We start from the raw sequence: 21,070 nt of genomic DNA, 5'->3' as shown, positions 1-21,070 counted from the left end.
TAATTGGTTTGACGCAACCTTCCCGTCCCCCAATTATGGCAATCTGGGCTCCCCCACCGGCAGGCCACTACAAACTAAACTTTGGTGGTAGTGCTTTTGGTTGTCCTAGTCCTGCGGGTTATGGCGGAGTTATCCATGATGAAAATGGTTGTCTCCTTTTCTCCTTTGCTGGGTCATTTGGAGTCTTCGACTCCACCGCTGCAGAACTCTCTGGACTGCTCAATGAGCTTCAGATTTTCCAAAGCCATCTCGCGGCCCCCCTCCTTATCGAAGGCGATTCTAAAATTGTCATAGATTGGTGTGCAAAGTCAACCCTTCCTCCCTGACGACATTGGGATATGTATTTTGATATATGTAATTTAATTTTTCTTCTAAACTGTACTTGGAAACACATCCATCCCTAGGTTTGCCAATCATTTGACACACACTCGAGCTTAGTTGGGTGTTTCACTCCAACAACTTGTTGTGGAGGAAGGCCCACTTAGTTAGGTTTTTTACTCTTCTCCCTCTATATAATAGTTTATACATCATTATTCAAAGAAAAAAAGATACCACTAAAATAAAGAAAGGATCAATCCTATGCAATGATGCAGATAGCACCGATGGACTGGGCTCTAAAAATTAACACTAAAAGATTGACCACATAGGTGCTACAATTACTCAAATGAGTTTTTTTTTAGCACAAATTTTGAGGTCAAATTCGGTTCTAGTGGGCCCTAATAATGAAGAAACTACTTATCAAATCTTGCCTCCATGGTATTCCTTCTTATCTTCTTTCTTTGTATCGATGCCTTGCTTCTGTTCAAAATAGAATTGAGTTCCTTAAAAGGAGATTTTTATGGGGTGGGTAAAATGGGGAAAGGAAATATTGCCTTGTTAAATGGGCAGATGTTTGTAAACCTATTGTAATGGGTGGTCTTGGGATCTGTGATACTCTAACAAAAAATTCTGCCTTGCTTATGAAGTGGATCTGGAAATTTAATATGCAATCGACTTTGATATGGCGAGGCATAGTTGCGGCCTAAGCAGAAAAAAATTCTGGCTAGTGGACAAAAGGTGGAAGATATTATAAATTATCTCGTGTGGAAAAATATTGCACAGATGTTGCCCGCTTTAAAAAATGCTGTCAAGTGTTACAATGGTACTGGTTGTCAGACAAAATTCTGGACAGACTGGTGGGTGGGCCCAAGCAGCTTCAGTACCAGCCATTGTCAAATTTTTTCTCTTGCTAGAAACAAAGATGCGACCATATCTACGATCGGGTTAGATTCTAGTGAGTGGAACTTGAACCTTCATAGAGCACTGACGGATGTCGAAGCTCTTGAAGCTGCTGATCTTGTGTCAAGTTTATCGTCGGTTTGACTCAGAAATGCGCCGAACTCTCTCATATGGACTCCATGCCCGCAAGGTACGTTTTCTACTTCTACTGCCTACAACTTCCTACTCTCTCCCCCTTCTACCCAATCCAACCATCTTGCTACCATAGCATGGTCCTTACTCGTACCTCCGAGAGCGAAGTTCTTCATTTGGACCTCGTGTCAAAACAAAATTCTGACATCTGATTCGTTAATTTGCCAAGGAACAAATGTTTTGGATCCCTTGTACCCGTTTTGCCAAACCACTTCTGAAACCGTGGATCATATTCTGTTACACTGCGATTATGCCCATTTAGTCTGGGCCGAACTCATTAACAAAATTGGTCTTCAATATTGTCCCTTTCAAAATCTCACATCTACTATACTCACTGTTACAAGCACTCATCTTCCTAAGCTCGGAAAATTACTTATCTCATGTTGCGTTGGTCATATCGTCCGGGCCTTATGGAAAGAAAGGAATAATTGGAAATTTAACAGAAAATCTCTTCCATGAAATATATTGAGCAATAGAATTGTTGGGCAAGTTACCTCCTGAATACTCATGCGGAAAGAATTCCAAAATCTTAAAGGAACAAATTTTCGTGGAAATTAGCAACTTATAGTGGAAATGTCTTACCCCTCTCGCCCCCTGGCCATGGAAACTTGGTCTCCTCCTCCAATGGGACATTTCAAATTAAATTTCGATGGAAGGACCTTGGGCTGCCCCGGACCTGCTGAATTTGGAGGGGTCATCCATAACGATAATGGAAATCTTCTGTTCTCTTTTGCTGGGCTAATTGGCGTGTCTGATTCAACCACTGCCGAGCTTTCTGGGTTATATAATGGTTTAAAATTTTTTCATCAACGACTGATGGGGCCTCTTTGCGTCGAAGGTGATTCAAAAGTCGTCATCAATTGGTGCAAGAAGTCTTCTAAGCCTCTTGGCAGCATTGGGATCTATTTGAGGATATCTGTAATTTAATTTATCATTTGCAATGTAATTGGAATTATATTCCAAGATCCGCTAATCACCTAATTAAGCTAAATTAGGTGTTTCCCTCCAACATCTTGTTGTAAAGGAAGGCCTTGTTTTGTAAAGTATTTGTTATTTTTCTTTTTAGTAATATATTCACACCTTTCTATTAAAAAAAACTAAAAAAGAAGCTAGCTACCAACACAAAATAGATACTTGATGCAATTTAAGACAAACAATAGAATACCAAGGAAGGGGTAGGAATGATGTCACCTCGTAAATCGATCTGGAACTGGCTGAGTTGACCTATGTAAAATAGGCAGTGAGTTGGAGCTGAAAACAGCAAGCAGACAGTCTTCTTCCTTTTTTTTACCTTTTTTTTTCCCGCATGTGTCACTTACTCTTGCTCACACGTGCGAGAGGCCTTCTCCTTTCCGTGCTTCTATTTAATCAGAAGCTCTATGGCCAACGGTGTGAAGGGTGCATTGGGGGAGTCCTCTGGTGATGGAAGTCTGGATGGTGTCGGCGGCTTCGGGTGCTGTAAACGATGGTCGCCGACGATAATTATGGACATCAGCGATGGTAAGAAGAATGGAAGAGAGAGGAGGGAGGATTGGTGATGATGTCTCACATACTTGGAGCCTCAACGAGCCTTTCTGAGAGATTTCGGCGCCGACAAACTTCCGTTCAAGGACAACCGCGTTTGCCGTCAGTCGAATAGAGGCTTGTGATTGCGAGCTTGCTGCTCTTCACCTTCTTTTATCCGATGACGATAGCGGCGAGTTGGGTTTTGAAGGTCAAGTGGGCTGAACGATAGGGTTTTGGGCGAGTTATGGCAATGATGGGAGGAGATGGTAGGTTCAGCTGTCTAGATGGGTTTTTAGCGATAGAAACGTTCGCTTTGATACCAATTGTTGTAGTGAATGTGAATGGAGAAAATAGAGGAAGGAGAAGAAGAAGAAAGGAAGAAGAAAACAGCTGGGAAAAAGAGAATTTTCAATCCTTCAATAATCCTCAATGACACACATAACGGATTTAAATAGCAACCCAAAACCCTAAGACATTTCAAAATGACCAAAATACCCCTGATAGTAAAAATACCCCTAAAGACCAAAACGCCCCTGAGAAAATAAAACAATTACTTCCAAGGACAGTACAAAATATAAAAAAATAAAAAAATAATTATTCTGTCCTAAACATTTCACTTACTAACTACAATGTGGTGGTTCTTGTCGTAGTCCGGTGTTTCCGAGTATAGACTTGTGTAATCGGTGGCACATGAGGGGTGTCCCCATCAATATCTTTTCCCATTTTAATAATATGTATGGTTCTTAATACATCTTTTTCAAAAAAAAAAAAAAATAGACTTGTAGGATGTAGGGGAGCCAACACCCTGCATATCCCCCTAATTTCTATTTGTGAAAAGGAATTTTCTTTTTTCTCTCTTCTGAAAAGTGTGAATTGCTTTATTGAGGAGACAAAGTCTATGGAAAGATGATTATTTCATACATTTTTATGGAATGCAGAGAAGGATTTGTACCGCTCTTCAATTTGCATGGCAGGCCTCTACTTGATGCTTCTGATGCACTTTTTGGAAAATAAAGTGGCACTAGAGCTTACTAGATCAGAATATGTTGAAGCACAGGAGGTAATCTTCTTCATTTTTCTAAGTTTTTCAAAAAATATAGTTGATTTGTCCTAAAATTCTCTGAAGCAACTCTTTTAGAGTGAAGCTACAACATGTTTTTTTTTTTTTTTTCCAGTTTTTTCTTTGGGCTTGAAATCCCTCCTAAAGCAGTTAAATATCTCTACAAATAGTGCAGTTACAGTACAATGCACTTGTTTCCAAATAAAAAAAGTATGTATTTATAGTATTTTGGGAGCAAAGCCCCACTACAGGTAGCAGGATAGGACCTTCATTGACAGATTACTCCCATTCCTTTTATGGGGCAGTCTTAGCAATATGTATTGCTTCTTTTTAATGGAAAGATGGCATTACGGATATCTCTATTTTGTTATATGAAGATTGGTGGCCATTCTGCCATGTTGTAAAAAATAATACTCCTTTTGGTGCCTTTTATTCTTTTCCTGGGTCTTTCTGATGTTAGTTGGAAATGTTATTTTCATTATGGGCTTGCATTAGTCTTCAAATGCCTGGTTCAATGTTTTGATCATCTACTAACTTGATGAAATGTGGACATTTTCTAGGCTTTGGTGCAGATGAAAAATTGGTTTATGCGGTTTCCTACGCTGCTGCCTGGATGTGATAGTATTATTGAAATGCTTAGAGGGCAGTATGCACATTCTCTTGGCTGCTTTAGTGAGGCAGCTTTCCATTTTATTGAAGCTACTAAGGTTTGTAACTCAATTCTTTGTCCTAATGACTTTGAACTGGACAGCCTGAGAGTGAACCTTCCTTGCACTCACAATTATTATATTTAAGAAATAAACTTGCTGAGGCACTGTGGTAGATATATAATGAAATTGAGTTATCTAATAATTTTAGAGGGACTATGATCTTTTAATCGTGAGATACGGCTGTGATACTGTCTAGCCGACATGTCATTGTAGTTGGATGAAAGCAAACTATGTTTTCAACAGTAGGTGAATTTTGTTAATAGCAAGGCCCTAGAATTGGCAGGCACAAAAAGATGGTGCCTCCTCAGCCTTCAGAAAATGAAAATAATCATAAAATTAGGGATCAAAAAACAAGTTATCGGTGGATGATAGTAAGAACTGTAGTCCAACAATAATAAGAATCATTTAAAAAAAAAACAATAATAAGAAGAACATAGTGATAAGATGATGCAGAAGAATAGGTTAAGGTTTCTTATAAAACATTGAAATCTCTCTACCAAAGATTTTACCCGGTAGTGTTTTTTCTTTTTTTCTTCAGGCAATATCTTATTGACTATATTTTTTCAGGGTATTGATAGCAAGTCGATGCAGACCATGTGCAACATATATGCAGCCTTGTCCCTAATCTGTATTGGAGATGTAGAATCATCTTCTCAGGTGATGAAGTCTGTTGAACCCTCTTTATTTCTTGATTACCAATAAAAACATCTCTGAATCTAAATCTTCTTGTTTTTTTAAGGCACTGGATTTAATAGGTCCCATCTACAGAGTGATTGATTCTTTTGTGGGAGTGAGGGAGAAAACTGGTGTGATATTTTCTTACGGGCTCCTGCTGATGAAACAACATAATTTTCAGGAAGCTCGGTATGCTTGGTGTTTCCTGTCTATCTATTTTTCTCAGTTTTTCATCTTGCCTTTCAAGGAAACAAGTTGGGTGTATGTGTTCGAGTATTCTAGGAACTGTTAAGAAAATTGATACTACTTAATTCTGTTTTTCAGTGTGTTCTATAAGATGAAACATTTGTTCTTGTCATGGTTTGAAGCAAGCATTGTAAACACCTTTTGTTTGGTTATTTTAATTGGGCGGCTTTGCTGTTTTCTCTTCCTGCGAGTTTCACGTACGATGGTTTTGTTTGGTATGAGGTTACATAAAAGTGACTATGAACTAATTGTAATGGATGTTGAATTTGTTGACAATGTAGTACACTGTATCAAGTATAACTATGTTGATTTGTAGGAGTGCAATTTCAGTGGAACATTTAAAAAGAAAGAGAAATCAAAGTTTTTACCGTCTCAAATAGATGCCAAAATGAGTATCAACCATAATTGGCCAATGATCAGAGACAACTCGATTGAGCACTTTGTCGGAGATATTGCTGTAGAGTTGAAGCCAATCATTGCTGGCCAAGAATCGATCTAACTATGTTTAATTAAATAGATGTTGTTATTGTAAAGTTGCAAGATTGAATGGAAGGAGAAGAAACGGAGAAAAGAAAGAGACCAGAGAGGGAAAGCAACAATGAAAGCTGTATTGAATGAGGGCTCAAAAATTGAGCCCTCTCTTTTAATAATCTCATTTAAGTGGAAGTTACATTAAAATGGACATTTTTACCCTTCATGACAAACATTCTCATAACTTTACAAATACAAGTCAGAATTCAATGAAAATTGAAAACTAGATTCCTAATATGAAGTCCACCTTTCTCTAGCCAAGTTTCTGTCTGTCTTCTAAATAGAATAGAATTCAGAAACTTCAGTGATACAAACTTCAGGGGAAACTCTGTCCCCCTTTTGTTCACTCTCATTGGAGAACAGTTAGCCGCAATGATCCGTCTGGCTAAAACGTCTGGATGGTTAAGCCCTGTCTCTCCTAACCCTGCTCTCGATATTAGCCTCCTCCAATATGCAGATGACACTATTCTTTTCTGTGATGGCTCTCTCAATCAAATTCATAATTTAAGTGTCCTACTGAGCTTATTTGAAATCTCAGCTGGGCAAAAAACAGTTGGGAGAAATCCTCTATCTTGGGTTACAATATTGAGGCTGGTCTTCTCAACTCTATGGCCAATTATCTTGGATGTTGCATTGAATCATCTTTTGGAACCTATTTGGGGCTTCCTCTGATCCCCTCCCTCCCCCGTCTCCCCTCTAAGGCTTCTTGGCACCCTGTCGTTGAGCGTTTGGAAGGGAGGCTAGCCACCTGGTGGGGAAAATTCCTCTCAAAAGCAGGCAAGTTAATTCTCATCAAATCATGCTTACAAGGAATTCCTAACTACTATCTATCTATGTTCCATTGTCCAACTTCAATCAGAAACAGAATTGAGCTCCTAAAGAGACGTTTCCTCTGGGGTGGGCCAAACGGTGAAAAAAAATATCATCTGGTTAAATGGGAGGAGGTATGCAAGCCAAAAGTGTTGTGTGGGCTGGGTATCCGAGATACCTCCACAACAAACTCTACTCTCCTTCTTAAGTGGGTTTGGAAATTTAATATGCATCTTGATTTGATTTGGAGAGCTTTTGTTATGGAGAAGGCAAATCTCCACTCTGGTTGGTGGACAGAGGGAGGGCGAATTCACTCTCTCTCACCCGCCTGGAAAGAAATAGCTCGACTTCTCCCCAAATTCGAAATGGCTACAAAATGTTACATTGGAAATGGAAATACAACAAAATTCTGGAAAGACTGGTGGGTTATTTGGCAGTCTTTCTCCTACCATCCTTTATTTGACTCTCACATACCCCTTTGGGCCAACCTCTTGTGTATTGCTTCGGTTGGTTTACCTTTATATATATAGGTATTTTAAGTCCATTGAGACTTTTTATATGTATCTGTGGGTCTTTTATCTCCGTCTTGTGTATGACAAGTGTTAAGGAATAGTCCCACATGGATTAGTGAGTACAAAGATTTTGAGTTTATTAGTTGGGAAAGAGGTTTCCTAAGTTGGCTAGTCATTTTGGGATAGGGCCTTAGGCCCAATTTAACATGGTATCAGAGCAGGTACTCATATGTGGACCTGCACCTAAAAACTATCTTCTTGTAGAGCCACAAAAGAGGGCCTACACCTAAACTATCTACTTGTAGAGCCACGAAAGAGGGCCTACACCTAAACTACCTACTCCTAAATTATCCACTTGTAGAGCCACAAAAGAGGATCTACACGTGAGGGGGAGTGTTAAGGAATAGTCCCACATGGATTAGTGAGTACAAAAGATCTTGAGTTTTTTAGTTGGAAAAGAGGTTTCCTAAGTTGGCTAGTCATTTTGGGATAGGGCCTTGGATCCAATTTAACAATAGGCATTACCCACTTATCAACCACCTTTGAGAGTCGGTGCCCAGGTTGGGACACCGTGATGGAGGAGCTTATTACTACATCTATATTATTTGGTTCAAGCTGGGATTGTTGCCATTACCTCCCAGCTTGAGGGGAGAAGTAGAAGAAGAAGTACAAGAAAGAGGTATTTTATGTTTTAGTAAGTTTTATGTGACCAAAATATTCAAGAAAGGGGGAGCACACAAGACGAAGTTTTTTCATCTATGAAGAATTGTATTTGTCAAGAATTTTTTTTCAGCAAAAGAAAATTGAAGACCAAGAATCCTTTTCATGGCAAACCGAAGTTATAAACTCCACCTTGAGGGGGAGTGTTGAAGAGCAAATATGGAAGAGTCTTACATGACTCTCACAATAAGAAGTCTTACAGAGCCACAATTATTATGGAAGGAGGTCTCACAGAAGAGTTTCAGTTTAAAGGTGTTTTAGTTATGTTAGTCTTCTATTTATGTTGAGTTATTTAATTATGCTAGGACTTAACTTCACCCCCCAGCTTGGGGTCGATCTCCGTTTCAATTTGAGAACTCTTGGATCTTTGTTGAATCCTTCAATTCCAATCTTGCTGTATGGTGGCAAGAACTCTCTCATCACCCTAACCCAGGTTGGACGCTCCCCCTTAAACTCAAAGCCTTGAAGGCGAAGATTCGCACATGGTCTCTCAACCACCGCGCTGCTGCTGCTGCCTCTCGGAAAAATTCAATTTGCCGCCACTTATCTGAGTTTGATCTCCTCGAAGAGCAAAGGTCCCTTTCTTCTCCCGATTTACTTCTTCGATATAAATTGAATCTAGTTTTCAAATCTTCTTCAAAATGATACCATGCACTGGAAATAGCAAGCTAGATTCTGCTGGCTGGCTGAGGGGGATGGAAATACAAAAGTTTTTCCATGCTATTGCCTCGGCTAGGAGGAGGGCTAACCGTATCACATCTCTCTATCTTGGAGATTAGGTGATCGCGGATAGCCCCTCCATATCTAACATTCTTGTCAAGTTCTTTTCAGATCTTTATTCAGATGAATGCTTCAACTGTCCTTCTCTATACCAGCTTGAATACAAGCGTATCTCCTCTTCTGATGCGGATTATCTAGAATGCCCTTTCAGTCCTAAAGAAATCAATCTGGCCTCTCTTGGCCTTCCTAACGACAAAGCCCCTGGTCCAGATAATTTCAACGGTGAGTTCTATCACAAATTATGGGGAGTAGTAAAAATTGATGTATATGCATTTGTTCAAAATTTCCACCGAGTCGGTATCACTCACAAAGCAGTTGGTGCCTCTTTCATTGCATTAATCCCAAAAAAAGCCAAGTCAGCTATTCCCCAAGATTTTAGACCTATCAACCTCACCACTAGTTTTTACAAAATCATAGGTCAAATTCTTGCCAACCGCCTCAGATCCCTCCTTCCCAAAATCATCAATCCTTGTCAAAGTGCTTTTATTCGTGGTCAAAATATCCTTGATTCAGCTATGGCAGCCCATGAACTCCTAGATTCCTTCAAAAAATCTAAGCTGCCCAGATTTATCTTGAAACTTGACTTTGAAAAAGCCTTTGACCATGTCAACTGGAAACTAATGGACCAGTTTTTTGACAAAATGGGTTTTGGGACCCGTTGGAAATTCTGAATGAGAAGTTGTATCTCTAATGTGTCATACTCTGTCCTTGTTAACGGAAAACTTTGTGGTTATTTTAGCTCAACAAGAGGCACTCGGCAAGGGGACCCTTTATCTCCTTTCCTCTTCACTCCCATTGTAGAACACTTGGCATCTATGGTCTATCTTGTAAAAAATTTCGGTTGGCTTACCCCTATCTCTGATGACCCCAGTCAAAATATTTCCCTCTTTCAGTATGCTGGCGACACCATTCTCTTTGGTGAAGGAACTATGAATGAAATATCTCATATTAACTTATTTAAACTCTCATCTGGACAAAAGGTAAGCTGGACAAAATCTTCTATCATTGGCTTTAATATTGATCCTAATGTGTTGAACTCTATGGCTTGTTATCTGAGATGCAAAATTGCTACACCTCCCTTTACCTATATGGGCCTCCCCATGTCGTCTACTCTGCCTTCCAAAAGCTCTTGGCATCCTGTTATTGAGCGTCTAAAGAACCGTCTGACTTCCTAGAGAGGAATATTTCTCTCCAAAGAAGGTAATCTTGTTCTTTTTAAGTCTTGCCTGCACGGTATTCCATCCTATTTCCTCTCATTATATCGATGCCTTGCTTCTGTCCGGAAAAGAATTGAAATACTCAAAAGGAAATTTTTGTGGGGAGGACCGAATGGTGAAAGGAAGTATAGTCTTGTGAAATGGGCTGAGGTATGCAAACCAAAAATCCTTGGAGGTCTCGGGATCCATGATATTGCTACCACTAATTCGGCCTTGCTGCTTAAATGGATTTGAAAATTTAATTTGTGCTGATCTGATTTGGAGGACTTTAGTTGCTGCTAAAGCAAATAAATTATCTGGTTGGTGAACAGAGGGTGGGAGACGTAATAGGCTGCCCCCATGTGGAAAAAAATTGTAATATTGTTACTTGATTTCAAAAAGGTTGTCAAATGCTACACTGGTAAGGGAAGTCTGACAAAATTTTGGTCAGACTGGTGGACAGGTCTCTGCAGTATCAACATCAGCCATAGTTTGATTTCAAACTTGGCCAATGGAAGCCTCTATCTCTGACCTGTGGACCGATTCTGGAGGATGGAATTTAAATCTGCGGAGAGCGCTTTCGGGCACAGAGGCTCTGGTGGCATCCAACCTTATCGCTAATCTATCCTTGATAAGCCTAAAAACTGTGCCTGATACTCTCATATGGACACCATGCATTTAAGGTACTTTTTCCACTTCTTCTACTTATAATTTCCTGAGCTGCCCCAACCCCCCACAAACCAATCATCCTGCTGCCATCGCATGGATCTTGCTTGCCCCTCCTCGTGCAAATTTTTTTATCTGGTGCACCTGTAGGAATAAAATCCTCACATCCAATTCTCTAATCCGACGAGGAACCCCTGTCCAAGATCCCTTATGCCCCTTCTGCCAAACTTCCCCAGAAATAGTCACCCATGTCCTCTTACATTGCAACTTTGACCACAATGTATGGACTAGCCTCTTCAACAAAATCGGTTTCCAGTACTGCCCCTCTCAAAATCACTCATCTACAATCTTCTCAGTTACTAATGTTAGCCTCCCAAAACTCGGGAAATTACTTCTCTTGCTGTGTTGGTCATATCATTTGGGCATTATGGAAAGAAAGAAACAATCGAAAATTCAAATTAAAATCTATCCCTAGCGATACACTGATAGAAAAAATTGTTGGCCAAGTTTCTATGTGGATCCTTTTGCGTAAGGAATTCCGAAATCTAAACGGCTCCAACTTTCGAGAGAACTGGTGGGTGATAGCTGACATGTCTTATCCTACTGGCGGCCCCCCCCCTGATTATGGAAATTTGGTCTCCTCCTCCGATGGGCTACTACAAATTCAATTTTGACGGAAGTGCTCTTGGATACCCAGGCCCTGCGGGTTTTGGTGGTGTTATTCATGACAGTAACGACACTCTTCTTTTCTCTTTCGTTGGGCCAATTGGAATCTCAGATTCAACCTCAGTTGAGCTCTCCAATTTACTTAATGGGCTTCAAATCTTTAATCGCCATTTTGTGGGGCCTCTCTGCATTGAAGGCAATTCAAAAATTGTTATCAATTGGTGTGCGAAGTCAGCTCCTCCTCCATGGCGACATTGGGACATGTTTTTTGATATATGTAATTTAATTTCTCTTTTAAACTATTATTGGAAGCACATTCCTAGGTCAGCTAATCATTTAGGCTAAATTAGGTGTTTCTCTCCAACACCTTGTTGTGGAGGAAGACCCTGTTTAGCTAGGTATTGTAATCCTTACTCTTTTAATAGCTTATACATCTTCATTTAAAAAAAAAGTGTTAGAGTTTGGGTGTAATTGGGACAAGGGTAGTTTAATTGTAATTGGACTCTACTACTTTCCTCTATTATAAATAGGGGTTCATGTACTTACATCAAGTCAATGAAGTTTTTCTTTTTTCCATAAATTCAACACATTACAAATTCTCGTAACTTCACAAATACAAGTCAGAATTCAATGAAAATTGAAATTAGAGTACTAATGTGAAGTTTAGCTTGTTGTGACATACAAGTTTGCAAAATGACCAAAATACCCCTACATCAGTATTTTAGAAGTTAACAAATTTTAGCTAAGTTATCTTTAACTGAAATTCGGTACTGTTATTTGATCACGGATAATAATTATAGTAGTTTGTAAAAGAAAAATATTATATTGTGCACATGGATTTGCAGAGTCTATGTTCCATTTTTGTTTTATTTCCTACCTATCTTTTCTAACAATATGCACACTAATCATTTTCATAGTGAGGACAGTCTCCATAGTGGGCATGTTTTTTTTTTATCATAAAAATATGTGCACTAACCATCGAGACTGACCTCACAATGGAAATGTGAGTACGTTTTTAACACTTTCTAGGTGCATCGATGGGAATACTAAGCAATTTTGTTACAGTAGTGTGCTTTCTATTGACATCAATTAGTACCATATCAACTTCTTAAGTTTTGGAGAGTAGATTTCTGAGCACATGAAGTAATAATCTTTCCTTTGGCAGGACTCGGTTGGCCTACGGTTTGAGAGTCACACACCAAGTCCTGGGCAACATTCAACTTGTTTCACAGTATCTGACAGTCTTAGGTTCTCTGGCTCTAGCTTTGCATGACAATGCACAAGCCCGAGAAATTTTGAAGTCCTCTTTGACGCTGGCAAAAACCCTTCATGACATTCCCACACAGATCTGGGTGCTCTCTGTTCTGACAGGTAATTAAAATTTTCCACAGGAGGAAAAGATTGGACTGGTGTACATTTGGGTTACTTTGGAACTTTGGTGGCAACCTGTCTAAAATAAACTGTCTAGTTTATGTTTTTATTCATTATTTCTATTTCCTCTTTCCTGTGGTAGAAATGTGATTTTCTTGTTGAAAGGAGCAAATCTTATTTCAGTTCCTTCTTTCTGATTTTACAATCAGAGTATTCTTGTGACTTGATAAGTGTATATAAGAGACTAAGTTGGGAGAGTATATGAAAGTTGAGTTTCTTATGCAACTCGTATTACAGGTCTGTATCAAGAATTGGGTGAAAAGGGCAATGGAATTGAAAATTCTGAGTATGAAAAGAAGAAAGAAGATGATCTACAGAAGAGGCTATCTGATGCACGATCCTCTATTCATCATCATGAGCTGGCAAGGACAAACTTTATTTAGCATTAGATTATTCTATTTACTAATGGCATTATCATTCTTTGTTATCTTCATCCTCATTATTATGATTTTTTTTTTTAAATAGAGTCGACTTTTTTCTTCCAAACCACAAGTTTGCTTATCCAAAAATGGTCTAAGATTTCACATTCTTTATTGTAATAAGGTATCCAGGTTTGCTATAATAGTGCAAATCCTATGATTGTGAAAAGACAAAATTACCCTTTTTATCAAGTTTGCACCAGCTCCTTTTATGGTTGCTTTTGATTCCTTTTTGTCTGAGTATGAAGAACATTAATGTCTAGAGATCTGGTAAGAACTTTTCCTCTGCTTTTTGCTTGTTTTAATTGAACCGATGTGGGAAAAAAATCATCTCTTTAGAAATATTTTGAACTCTAATGACAATGTTACCTCAATTATAGGTTTCATCTAGGAACATGACCATTTCTTGAAACACAAAAAATCTATGGCCCTTTTGAAAAAACCCTGAAGCTGGGAGGCATTTTTGACAAATGCTTATTATTTATATTACGGCTATGGAAAAACAACTTTCGCTCTGGAGATGATCCGTTGAGCCTCTGGCGATGTTATTTGCTTCGTCTCGTCCAGTGGCACGAAGAAATCCTTTGTCAACATTCTGGTGGTTGCAATAGGTACTTTCTATCAACTGTTTACACAGGTAACATTCTAAACAGAAATTCCTAATAAATCGTGGGAACTCTGGACGGGCTGCTATACTTTCTATGTCTCTGTGACAACCTCCATAGCCAGGGAAAATGCAAGATCATCCAGCATCAGGGCGATCTAATCATGGCACGCATATATGTTCTGGAGATGACCAATGCCAATTTTGGATGGAAGACCTTCTACAGCTGCCTAACCAGCCTCTCTGCTATCCCTCCTTGGATGTCGGCCAATCCCTCATCTGCGAAACAAACTCTAGCCTTCCCACCACTCTTGCAAACTCCAAATGCCGCCCTATCCCCCCCCTCCACTTCCTCAAACAATCCAAACGAGCCCCCAACCGACACCCTTCACTATGCCCCAGTCAAACTTCACGATCTCCCTTCCTTCAAACTTTCTTCTAAATGGCCGATCGGCACTTCTGCGATCTATCATCATTACCACTAATCCCGAAACCAGTAAGCATGCCATAACCAATTGGTTTACCTCTCAACTCCACTTAAACTACTCACCACACATATCACACCTGGAGTTGCTCTGCTGGCTTGTTCACCTCTGCTCAAACTCTGACAAGTCCTCTGCCCTCCTACTCAACTCAGATCCCAACTCCCGCATAAGAGAAATCAGAGAATGGCTTCCTTCAGCCCCCTCCAGCACCTTCAGCCAGTGGCTTTCCATCCGTGGCCTCCCTATTGAGCTCTGGCAATGTGGGGTCTTCACCAGCATCACTGCAGTCTTTGACACTCTCATTGCACTCAACCGGACACGGTGCATTGGCACCGGTTGAACGAAGCTTGAATTTTCATTAACCCCCACAGTATCTGCTCCAGCCAGCATTTCCTTTGCATTGCCATTGACAATGCCCGGTTTTGGATCAGTGTTACCTTTGCAAACATGGCGGACTTCCGACAGCATGATGACCTACTCAGATCCGGCGATTTAACTCAACGTCAGCTGCACCCTAACTCTGACTCAATCCTGCTGAGTCACAACTCCAACCCGGATCACCCCCCGACGAGTGAACTCTGTCCCAAACCCATGTCTTGCAAATCCCACCACCCAATTTCAAATCCCCCTCTGTAACAACCACTTGCTTCCCCTTGCAATACAACCATAACTGCCACCTCCCCTGACACCCTGACAAAGCGGACCATGCTTTGTTAGCCTCCCCCCTCCTGTGATGACTTAAATACCCTCCCATCCATAGAGAAAGACGACCAAATGCATGGTCAACCATACCCCAATCAATCCCAACCTGCCAACTTATCCCATCTTCCCATCCATTTGAACTTGGATTTATTTCCATTTTCAGACCCCCCTCTCTCCATCTGTCCCCCCCCAGCACTCACCCCCCACTATATAGTTACCAACTCCCCCGAACACACCCCTACAACCTTTCCTCTTATTACCCCCCCCCCCCCCCCGACAGTGCATTGAACACCAAATACCCCTTCTGATTTTGAATCGAGCTCTGAAAATCGCTATTGACCTCCACAACCTCCAAAACACCAACAAAATTTATCCCCTCCCCTCATTGGCACCTACCAGCAGCAAAACTATGGTCAACCCAGACAACTCTTACAAGGCAAACCCAGTACTCGTTCTCTTTACCCTAGAGACCCGGTCAGGACGTTGTATCTTCCCCGAGCCTAGAGAGCGTGCCCAAACCTTTATCTAGACTCTCCAGTAAGAGAAACACAAGTTTGGCAAGGAAACATAGGCCCAGATGATGAAGTTGGCCAAAATTATGAGCATTGTCTATTCTGGTCCTCTACTTGGCGATCAACCATCTCCGAAAGTTCAAAAGAAGCGTGGAAAATGATAGTCATCTCTTGGAACGTGCATGGAAGTTGCTTTGCCCGACGTCTGGCAAACATCAGAAATCTTCTATCATCTTCTAAAGCAAATCTTGTCATCCTTTAGGAGACAAAGGCCTCATCATTGTCCTTAGCTACCGTTCGAGACATTTGGCCGTCTCAGGACTTTGATTGGCTGAAGCTTGACACTGTTGGCACTTCTGGTAGCATCCTCCTTTTTGGGACATGGACCATTGAGGTTTCTGACAACATCCTGGGAACCTATTCTATCGGTATCAAGATTCATGATAAAAATCCTGGGAACATTTGGTGCCATGTTGGTGTATATGGTCTGACAAGATACCATGATTGACAACTAGGATGACCTCCTTACTATGTGCGAACACTAGCAGCTCCCCCTCCTTGCGGTAGACTTTAATGCCACTCGGTATTGCCATGAAAAGGCCCCCCTAGCTAGCCGAATTACAACCTCAATGTGGCAGTTTGCAGACTTCATTGGAGCCTGCGATTTGGATGAGATAGCCCTCTCTTGGAAGTCTTTCACATGGTCTAACGGTCGTCAACCGCCAATTCTATCTAATTTGGACCACTTTTTAGCCAATGAGGACTGGCTGCAGCTTTATGATAATGTGTTTGGTAGAGTTCTCGGGTGCACCGTCTCTGATCATTGGCCCATCTTGCTTGACACTTATTTCGGATGCTGGGATCCCTCACTATTTCGGTTTGACAATTCTTAGCTCAACTATAGCAGCTTCATCTCGGTTGTTTCGAATGGTTGGAATGGTCTCGGTGTTCATGGACCAAGAGGTTGGTTTCTCCTTCAAAAACTAAAGTTTCTCAAACAACACCTCAAATCCTGGTCCTTGGGGCATCGGTCTCAACAATTAGATGAAAATAACTCTCTCCTCAATCAGCTTGCTATCTTGGACGCTGCTGAAGAAACCAGGTGTTTCTCTTCCAAAGAATTAGTTCAACATTTTTCCATTCAAAATCAACTCCAAATTTTCGCTCATAATGAGCTCATCCGTTGGAAACAAGAAGCTCACTTTAAGTGGCTCTCAGAGGGCAATGCCAACACAAAATTTTTCCATGTTGTGGCCTCTACTAGGCGTCGTGCCAATCGAATTACCTTGTTGTGTGTTGATGGCGAGGTAACTTCCGATAGGCCCACCATTTTTTTTTTTTTTTGAAATAGTCGATAGGCCGTCCATTACTAACCTGTTGGTGAGCTTCTTTGCTGATCTTTATACGAAAACTTAGCCCTCTAGACCTTCCATTCAGAGTGTTAACTTGCAAGAATTCTGGCTGTTGTTGCCAGTCTGATTGAGCTACCCTTCTCTGCGTGTGAGACTCCTGGACCAGACGGTTATAATGGAGAGTTTTATCGATGCTGCTGGCCTATTAATCAAGAGGATGTTACGGCCATGGTTCAAGACTTCTATCATCGAGGCATAACATATCGAAACATCGGGCCTTCTTTCATTGCCTTTGTCCCCAAGAAAACTAATGTTGAGCAACCCTTGGATTTCCGTCCAATCAGTATCACCATGAGCACTTACAAGATCCTCGCCAATCGGTTCAAAGCTGCCCTACCCCTGGTCATCTATCATGGGCATTGTGCCTTCATTAAAGGTTGAAATATTCTTGATTCTGCAATGTCAAACCATGAACTTCTACACTACTTCTAAATGATGAAACTCCCCCATTGTGCTTAAATTGGACTTTGAAAAGTGTTAAATTGGGTCCAAGGCTTTGTCCCAAAATGACTAGCCAACTTAGGAAACATCTTTACCAACTAATAAACTCAAAATCTTTGTACTCACTAATCTATGTGGGACTATTCCTTAACACTCCCCCTCACGTGTAGACCATCTTTTTGTGGCTCTACGAGTGGATAATTTAGGAGTAGGCAGTTTAGGTGTAGACCCTCTTTTGTGGTTCTACAAGTGGATAGTTTTTAGGTGTAGGCCCTCTTTTGTGGCTCTACAAGTGGATAATTTTTAGGTGTAGGCCCACATATGAGTACCTGCTCTGATACCATGTTAAATTGGGTCCAAGGCTTTATCCCAAAATGACTAGCTAACTTAGGAAACCTCTTTACCAACTAATAAACTTAAGATCTTTGTACTCACTAATCTATGTGGGACTATTCCTTAACAAAAAGGCTTTTGATAGGTTTAATGGAGGCTTCTTGATAACCTCCTCACTAAAATGGGTTTTCGCCAAAAATGGCTCTTTTGGATTAACAGCTGCATATCCTCCACCTCATATTCCCTTCTCATCAACAGTTCTGTATGTGGTCTCTTCAAGGGGCCTCGTGGCATTCGGCAAGGCGACCCCCTATCTGCGTTGCTTCTCAATGTCATCGCTAAGTACCTTTCTTCTTTGGTTTACTCGGCCAAAGAGAAGGGATGGCTACTGCCAACTGTTGATCATGCTGATTTTGACCTCCCAATACTTCAGTTTGTGGATGACACGGTTTGTTTTGGTGTTGGTACTATGGACCAAATTGAAAATCTCCAAACCCTTCTCGAATTATTCGAGATCTCTTCGGGTCAGCTGATTAACTGGCGGAAAACAATCTTTTGTGGATATCACATTAACTCAAAGACTTTGATGTTTATGGCTGATTTTCTGGGATGTTCTTTGGGCACCACTCCATCAACCTACCTCGGTCTCCCTCTCTTTGACAACAGACCAAGTGCTAATCTCTGGTCACCTCTGATAAGAAGTTCGATCATCGGCTGGGTACCTGGCATGACAAGCTTCTCTCCACTGTAGGCAAACTCACTCTTTTGAAATCATGTCTTGCTGGCCTCCCAAACTACTATCTCTCCTTTATGCCATGCCTAGCCTCTGTATGCAAAATAATTGACACCATCAGAGAGCACTTTCTTTGGCGAGGATTAGAGGAATCCTTCTGATATCATCTTGTCAATTAGAAAGATGTTTGCCTTCCCCGATTATTGGGTGGAATTGGCGTCCACGCCACTGAAGAAATGAATCAAGCTTTACTCATCAAGTGGATATGGAACTTCAATACCCAACGTGCTTGTTATTGGAAACCTATGGTAGCCTTTAAGCTGCAATGTCCAAGTCTTTGGTGGACTGAAGGGGTGAGACGCCAATGCCTATCCCCCATATGGAAAACCATCCTCCCCCTGCTTCTTCTATTCAAAAGTGCTACATCTTTCTTTGCTGGTAATGGTCAGAGACTCATTTTCTCGCCAGATGCTTGGTGTGGTTATCGCCCCCTTATGGATGCATTCGGTTCTCTATTCGTCATCTCTTGATGGCAAGACCCCTTATTGCGGATATATGGCGCAACCGATCCTGGGATTTTCACTTCAAACAAAGTCTTCGTGAGGATGAGACCAATGATCTCTCCACTCTCCTATCTACTCTTGAGCCTGTAGTGATCCAGGGCCACATACCAGATAGGATGATCTGGAAACAAACAAGAATGGCCTCTGCATATAATCATATCAGAGGTTGGTCGGCTAACCCCTCCAGGCATGATGCGACTGCAGCTAGGAAACTATCTATCCCAAACAAAATTAAGTTCTTCATATGGACAGTCATAGGAGAGAAGATACTTACAATTGACAACCTTTACAGGCATGACTTTTCCAGCCTCAATACTGTCTGCCCTCTCTGTGATGCCTGCAATGAATCGGTCCAGTCCTTCTCCACTGCAGATATTCACGGAGAGTCTAGATGGACATTTTTCAGAAACTTGATCTCCAGCTCGGCCTTCCACAAGATTTAATTTGAACCATTCGTTTGGTTATGAGCACTCCTGTCCCCAAGCTTGACAAAATCTTCTTATCTGCCTGTCTTGCTCATATACCCTGATACATTTGGCTGGAGTGTAACAACCGGCATTTTAATCATAAGTTCAGCAGTGTCGACAGCACTATTGACTCGGTGTGGGCCTTATTTCCAGCTGGCTTCACTCTTGACATGAATTCTCTGTGTTCACAGGGGGCCAATTCGAATTAATTGGCATATCTTTGCGCACTTGTCAGGTTGAATGGTCCTTCCTCCCTTTGGCAGCATTAAGTTGAACTTTGACAGAAGTGCTTTGGGCTGCCTGGCTCTCTGGGCACCTCCTCATTGAAGGTTATTCCAGATTTGTTATTGGCTGGTGCTTGGGTTAGGCATCCCCCCGCTCTCCTGGCGTCACAAACCTACATTGTATCTGTTGAACCTCCCTCCAATCCCTCATTGTTTGCGATAATCCCCACCCCCTCTTGATGTAATTGTTTCTTTCTAATAAAATTCTCAGCACCATTTAAAAAAAAAAATTATGAATTTTAGCGAAATACCATGAACCTCCATCTGTTGCAGGAATCACTAGTACTGCACTGCAGGGTCAAAGTTCGATTGTGTTACCTGGTCTTTTCATTTGATGATTTATTAACTGTCTACCATCTTCTTGAAATCCAATGCAGATTGAGAAAGTCAGAGTTTTAGCCCATCGGCCGAACGAGCTTGACATCAAGCGAGCTATTGCAGGACCATCTACAAGAGCGGATCTTGATATTCCTGAATCTGTAGGCCTCTTTACTCCACCTCCTGCCCCTTTCTTGTCAAGGTTATCCGACTTTGACTCAAGCAGACTTGGTAAGAGGAAAGTTTAGTCCGCACAGTTGTTAAGACTTAACTGCAAGAGCAATAAGTTAAAAGGCTGATAATACTACATAGGATGGCTTAGGACATGCTCTCTTGTAACTTCGACCTGCAGCTGTCTTCAAATACAGCAGGCTTATGTGAATGTTTGTAATTGTATTGAAATGTGAATGTAATGAGTGCTTCATTGTAAAAAGAATGATAAGCTAATCAGTGCAAGATTTCATAATCTGTGAAAGGCATCTTTCTTTGACTACTTGGATGAAGATCAAAAGTTTTTGTGCTTCTTAACTATAATTTCTCTCGTAGTTCGGATTCTGAGGCTGAGTTGGATCTGTGTAGGTGGGTTGTTGTGAAATTATTGTTATGATACCCAAATATGGGATGTTTTGCTGTTGCAGTATACTGTTCTCTTTGATTTTTTTTACCTGAGATAGGCCAATGCGGCCCAGCATATGTATCATATTTTTCTTTTCAGGATCCTTATAGCTGGATGTCCACACTGGGTAAGGATCTACGAATATTTACTGGTGGAGACAAGTATACCCATCGGGCTCTAATGCCTCCACCCATGTGCCAGTTTTGGGTTGCATTCGAGTAAATTCGGGCCTGGGTATTATCCAAACCCTCGGAGCTATACT

General features: G+C 41.0%; 1 protein-coding gene across 1 annotated transcript in view; it reads left to right on the top strand.

The window, feature by feature from the left end:
- Window positions 1-20,772, top strand: part of LOC137945886 (sister chromatid cohesion protein SCC4) — a 39,131-nt gene extending 18,359 nt beyond the window's left edge. Inside the window, exons 7-13 of the mRNA XM_068791960.1 lie at window positions 3,855-3,976; window positions 4,537-4,683; window positions 5,254-5,343; window positions 5,426-5,550; window positions 12,654-12,859; window positions 13,157-13,281; window positions 20,252-20,772. Coding sequence (XP_068648061.1) covers window positions 3,855-3,976; window positions 4,537-4,683; window positions 5,254-5,343; window positions 5,426-5,550; window positions 12,654-12,859; window positions 13,157-13,281; window positions 20,252-20,440 — 1,004 coding nt within the window. The 3' untranslated portion in view covers window positions 20,441-20,772. The remainder of the gene's footprint in view (window positions 1-3,854; window positions 3,977-4,536; window positions 4,684-5,253; window positions 5,344-5,425; window positions 5,551-12,653; window positions 12,860-13,156; window positions 13,282-20,251) is intronic.
- The last annotated feature ends 298 nt before the right edge of the window (window positions 20,773-21,070 follow it).

This window comes from Aristolochia californica, unplaced genomic scaffold (assembly GCF_029961685.1).
Source record: "Aristolochia californica isolate CCGP_79_NKW_82.1479 unplaced genomic scaffold, dmAriCali1.0.hap1 SCAF_12, whole genome shotgun sequence".
Taxonomy (NCBI): Eukaryota; Viridiplantae; Streptophyta; class Magnoliopsida; order Piperales; family Aristolochiaceae; genus Aristolochia; species Aristolochia californica.
Note: the sequence above shows the minus strand (reverse complement) of the source record. Positions and strands in the feature narration are given on the sequence as shown.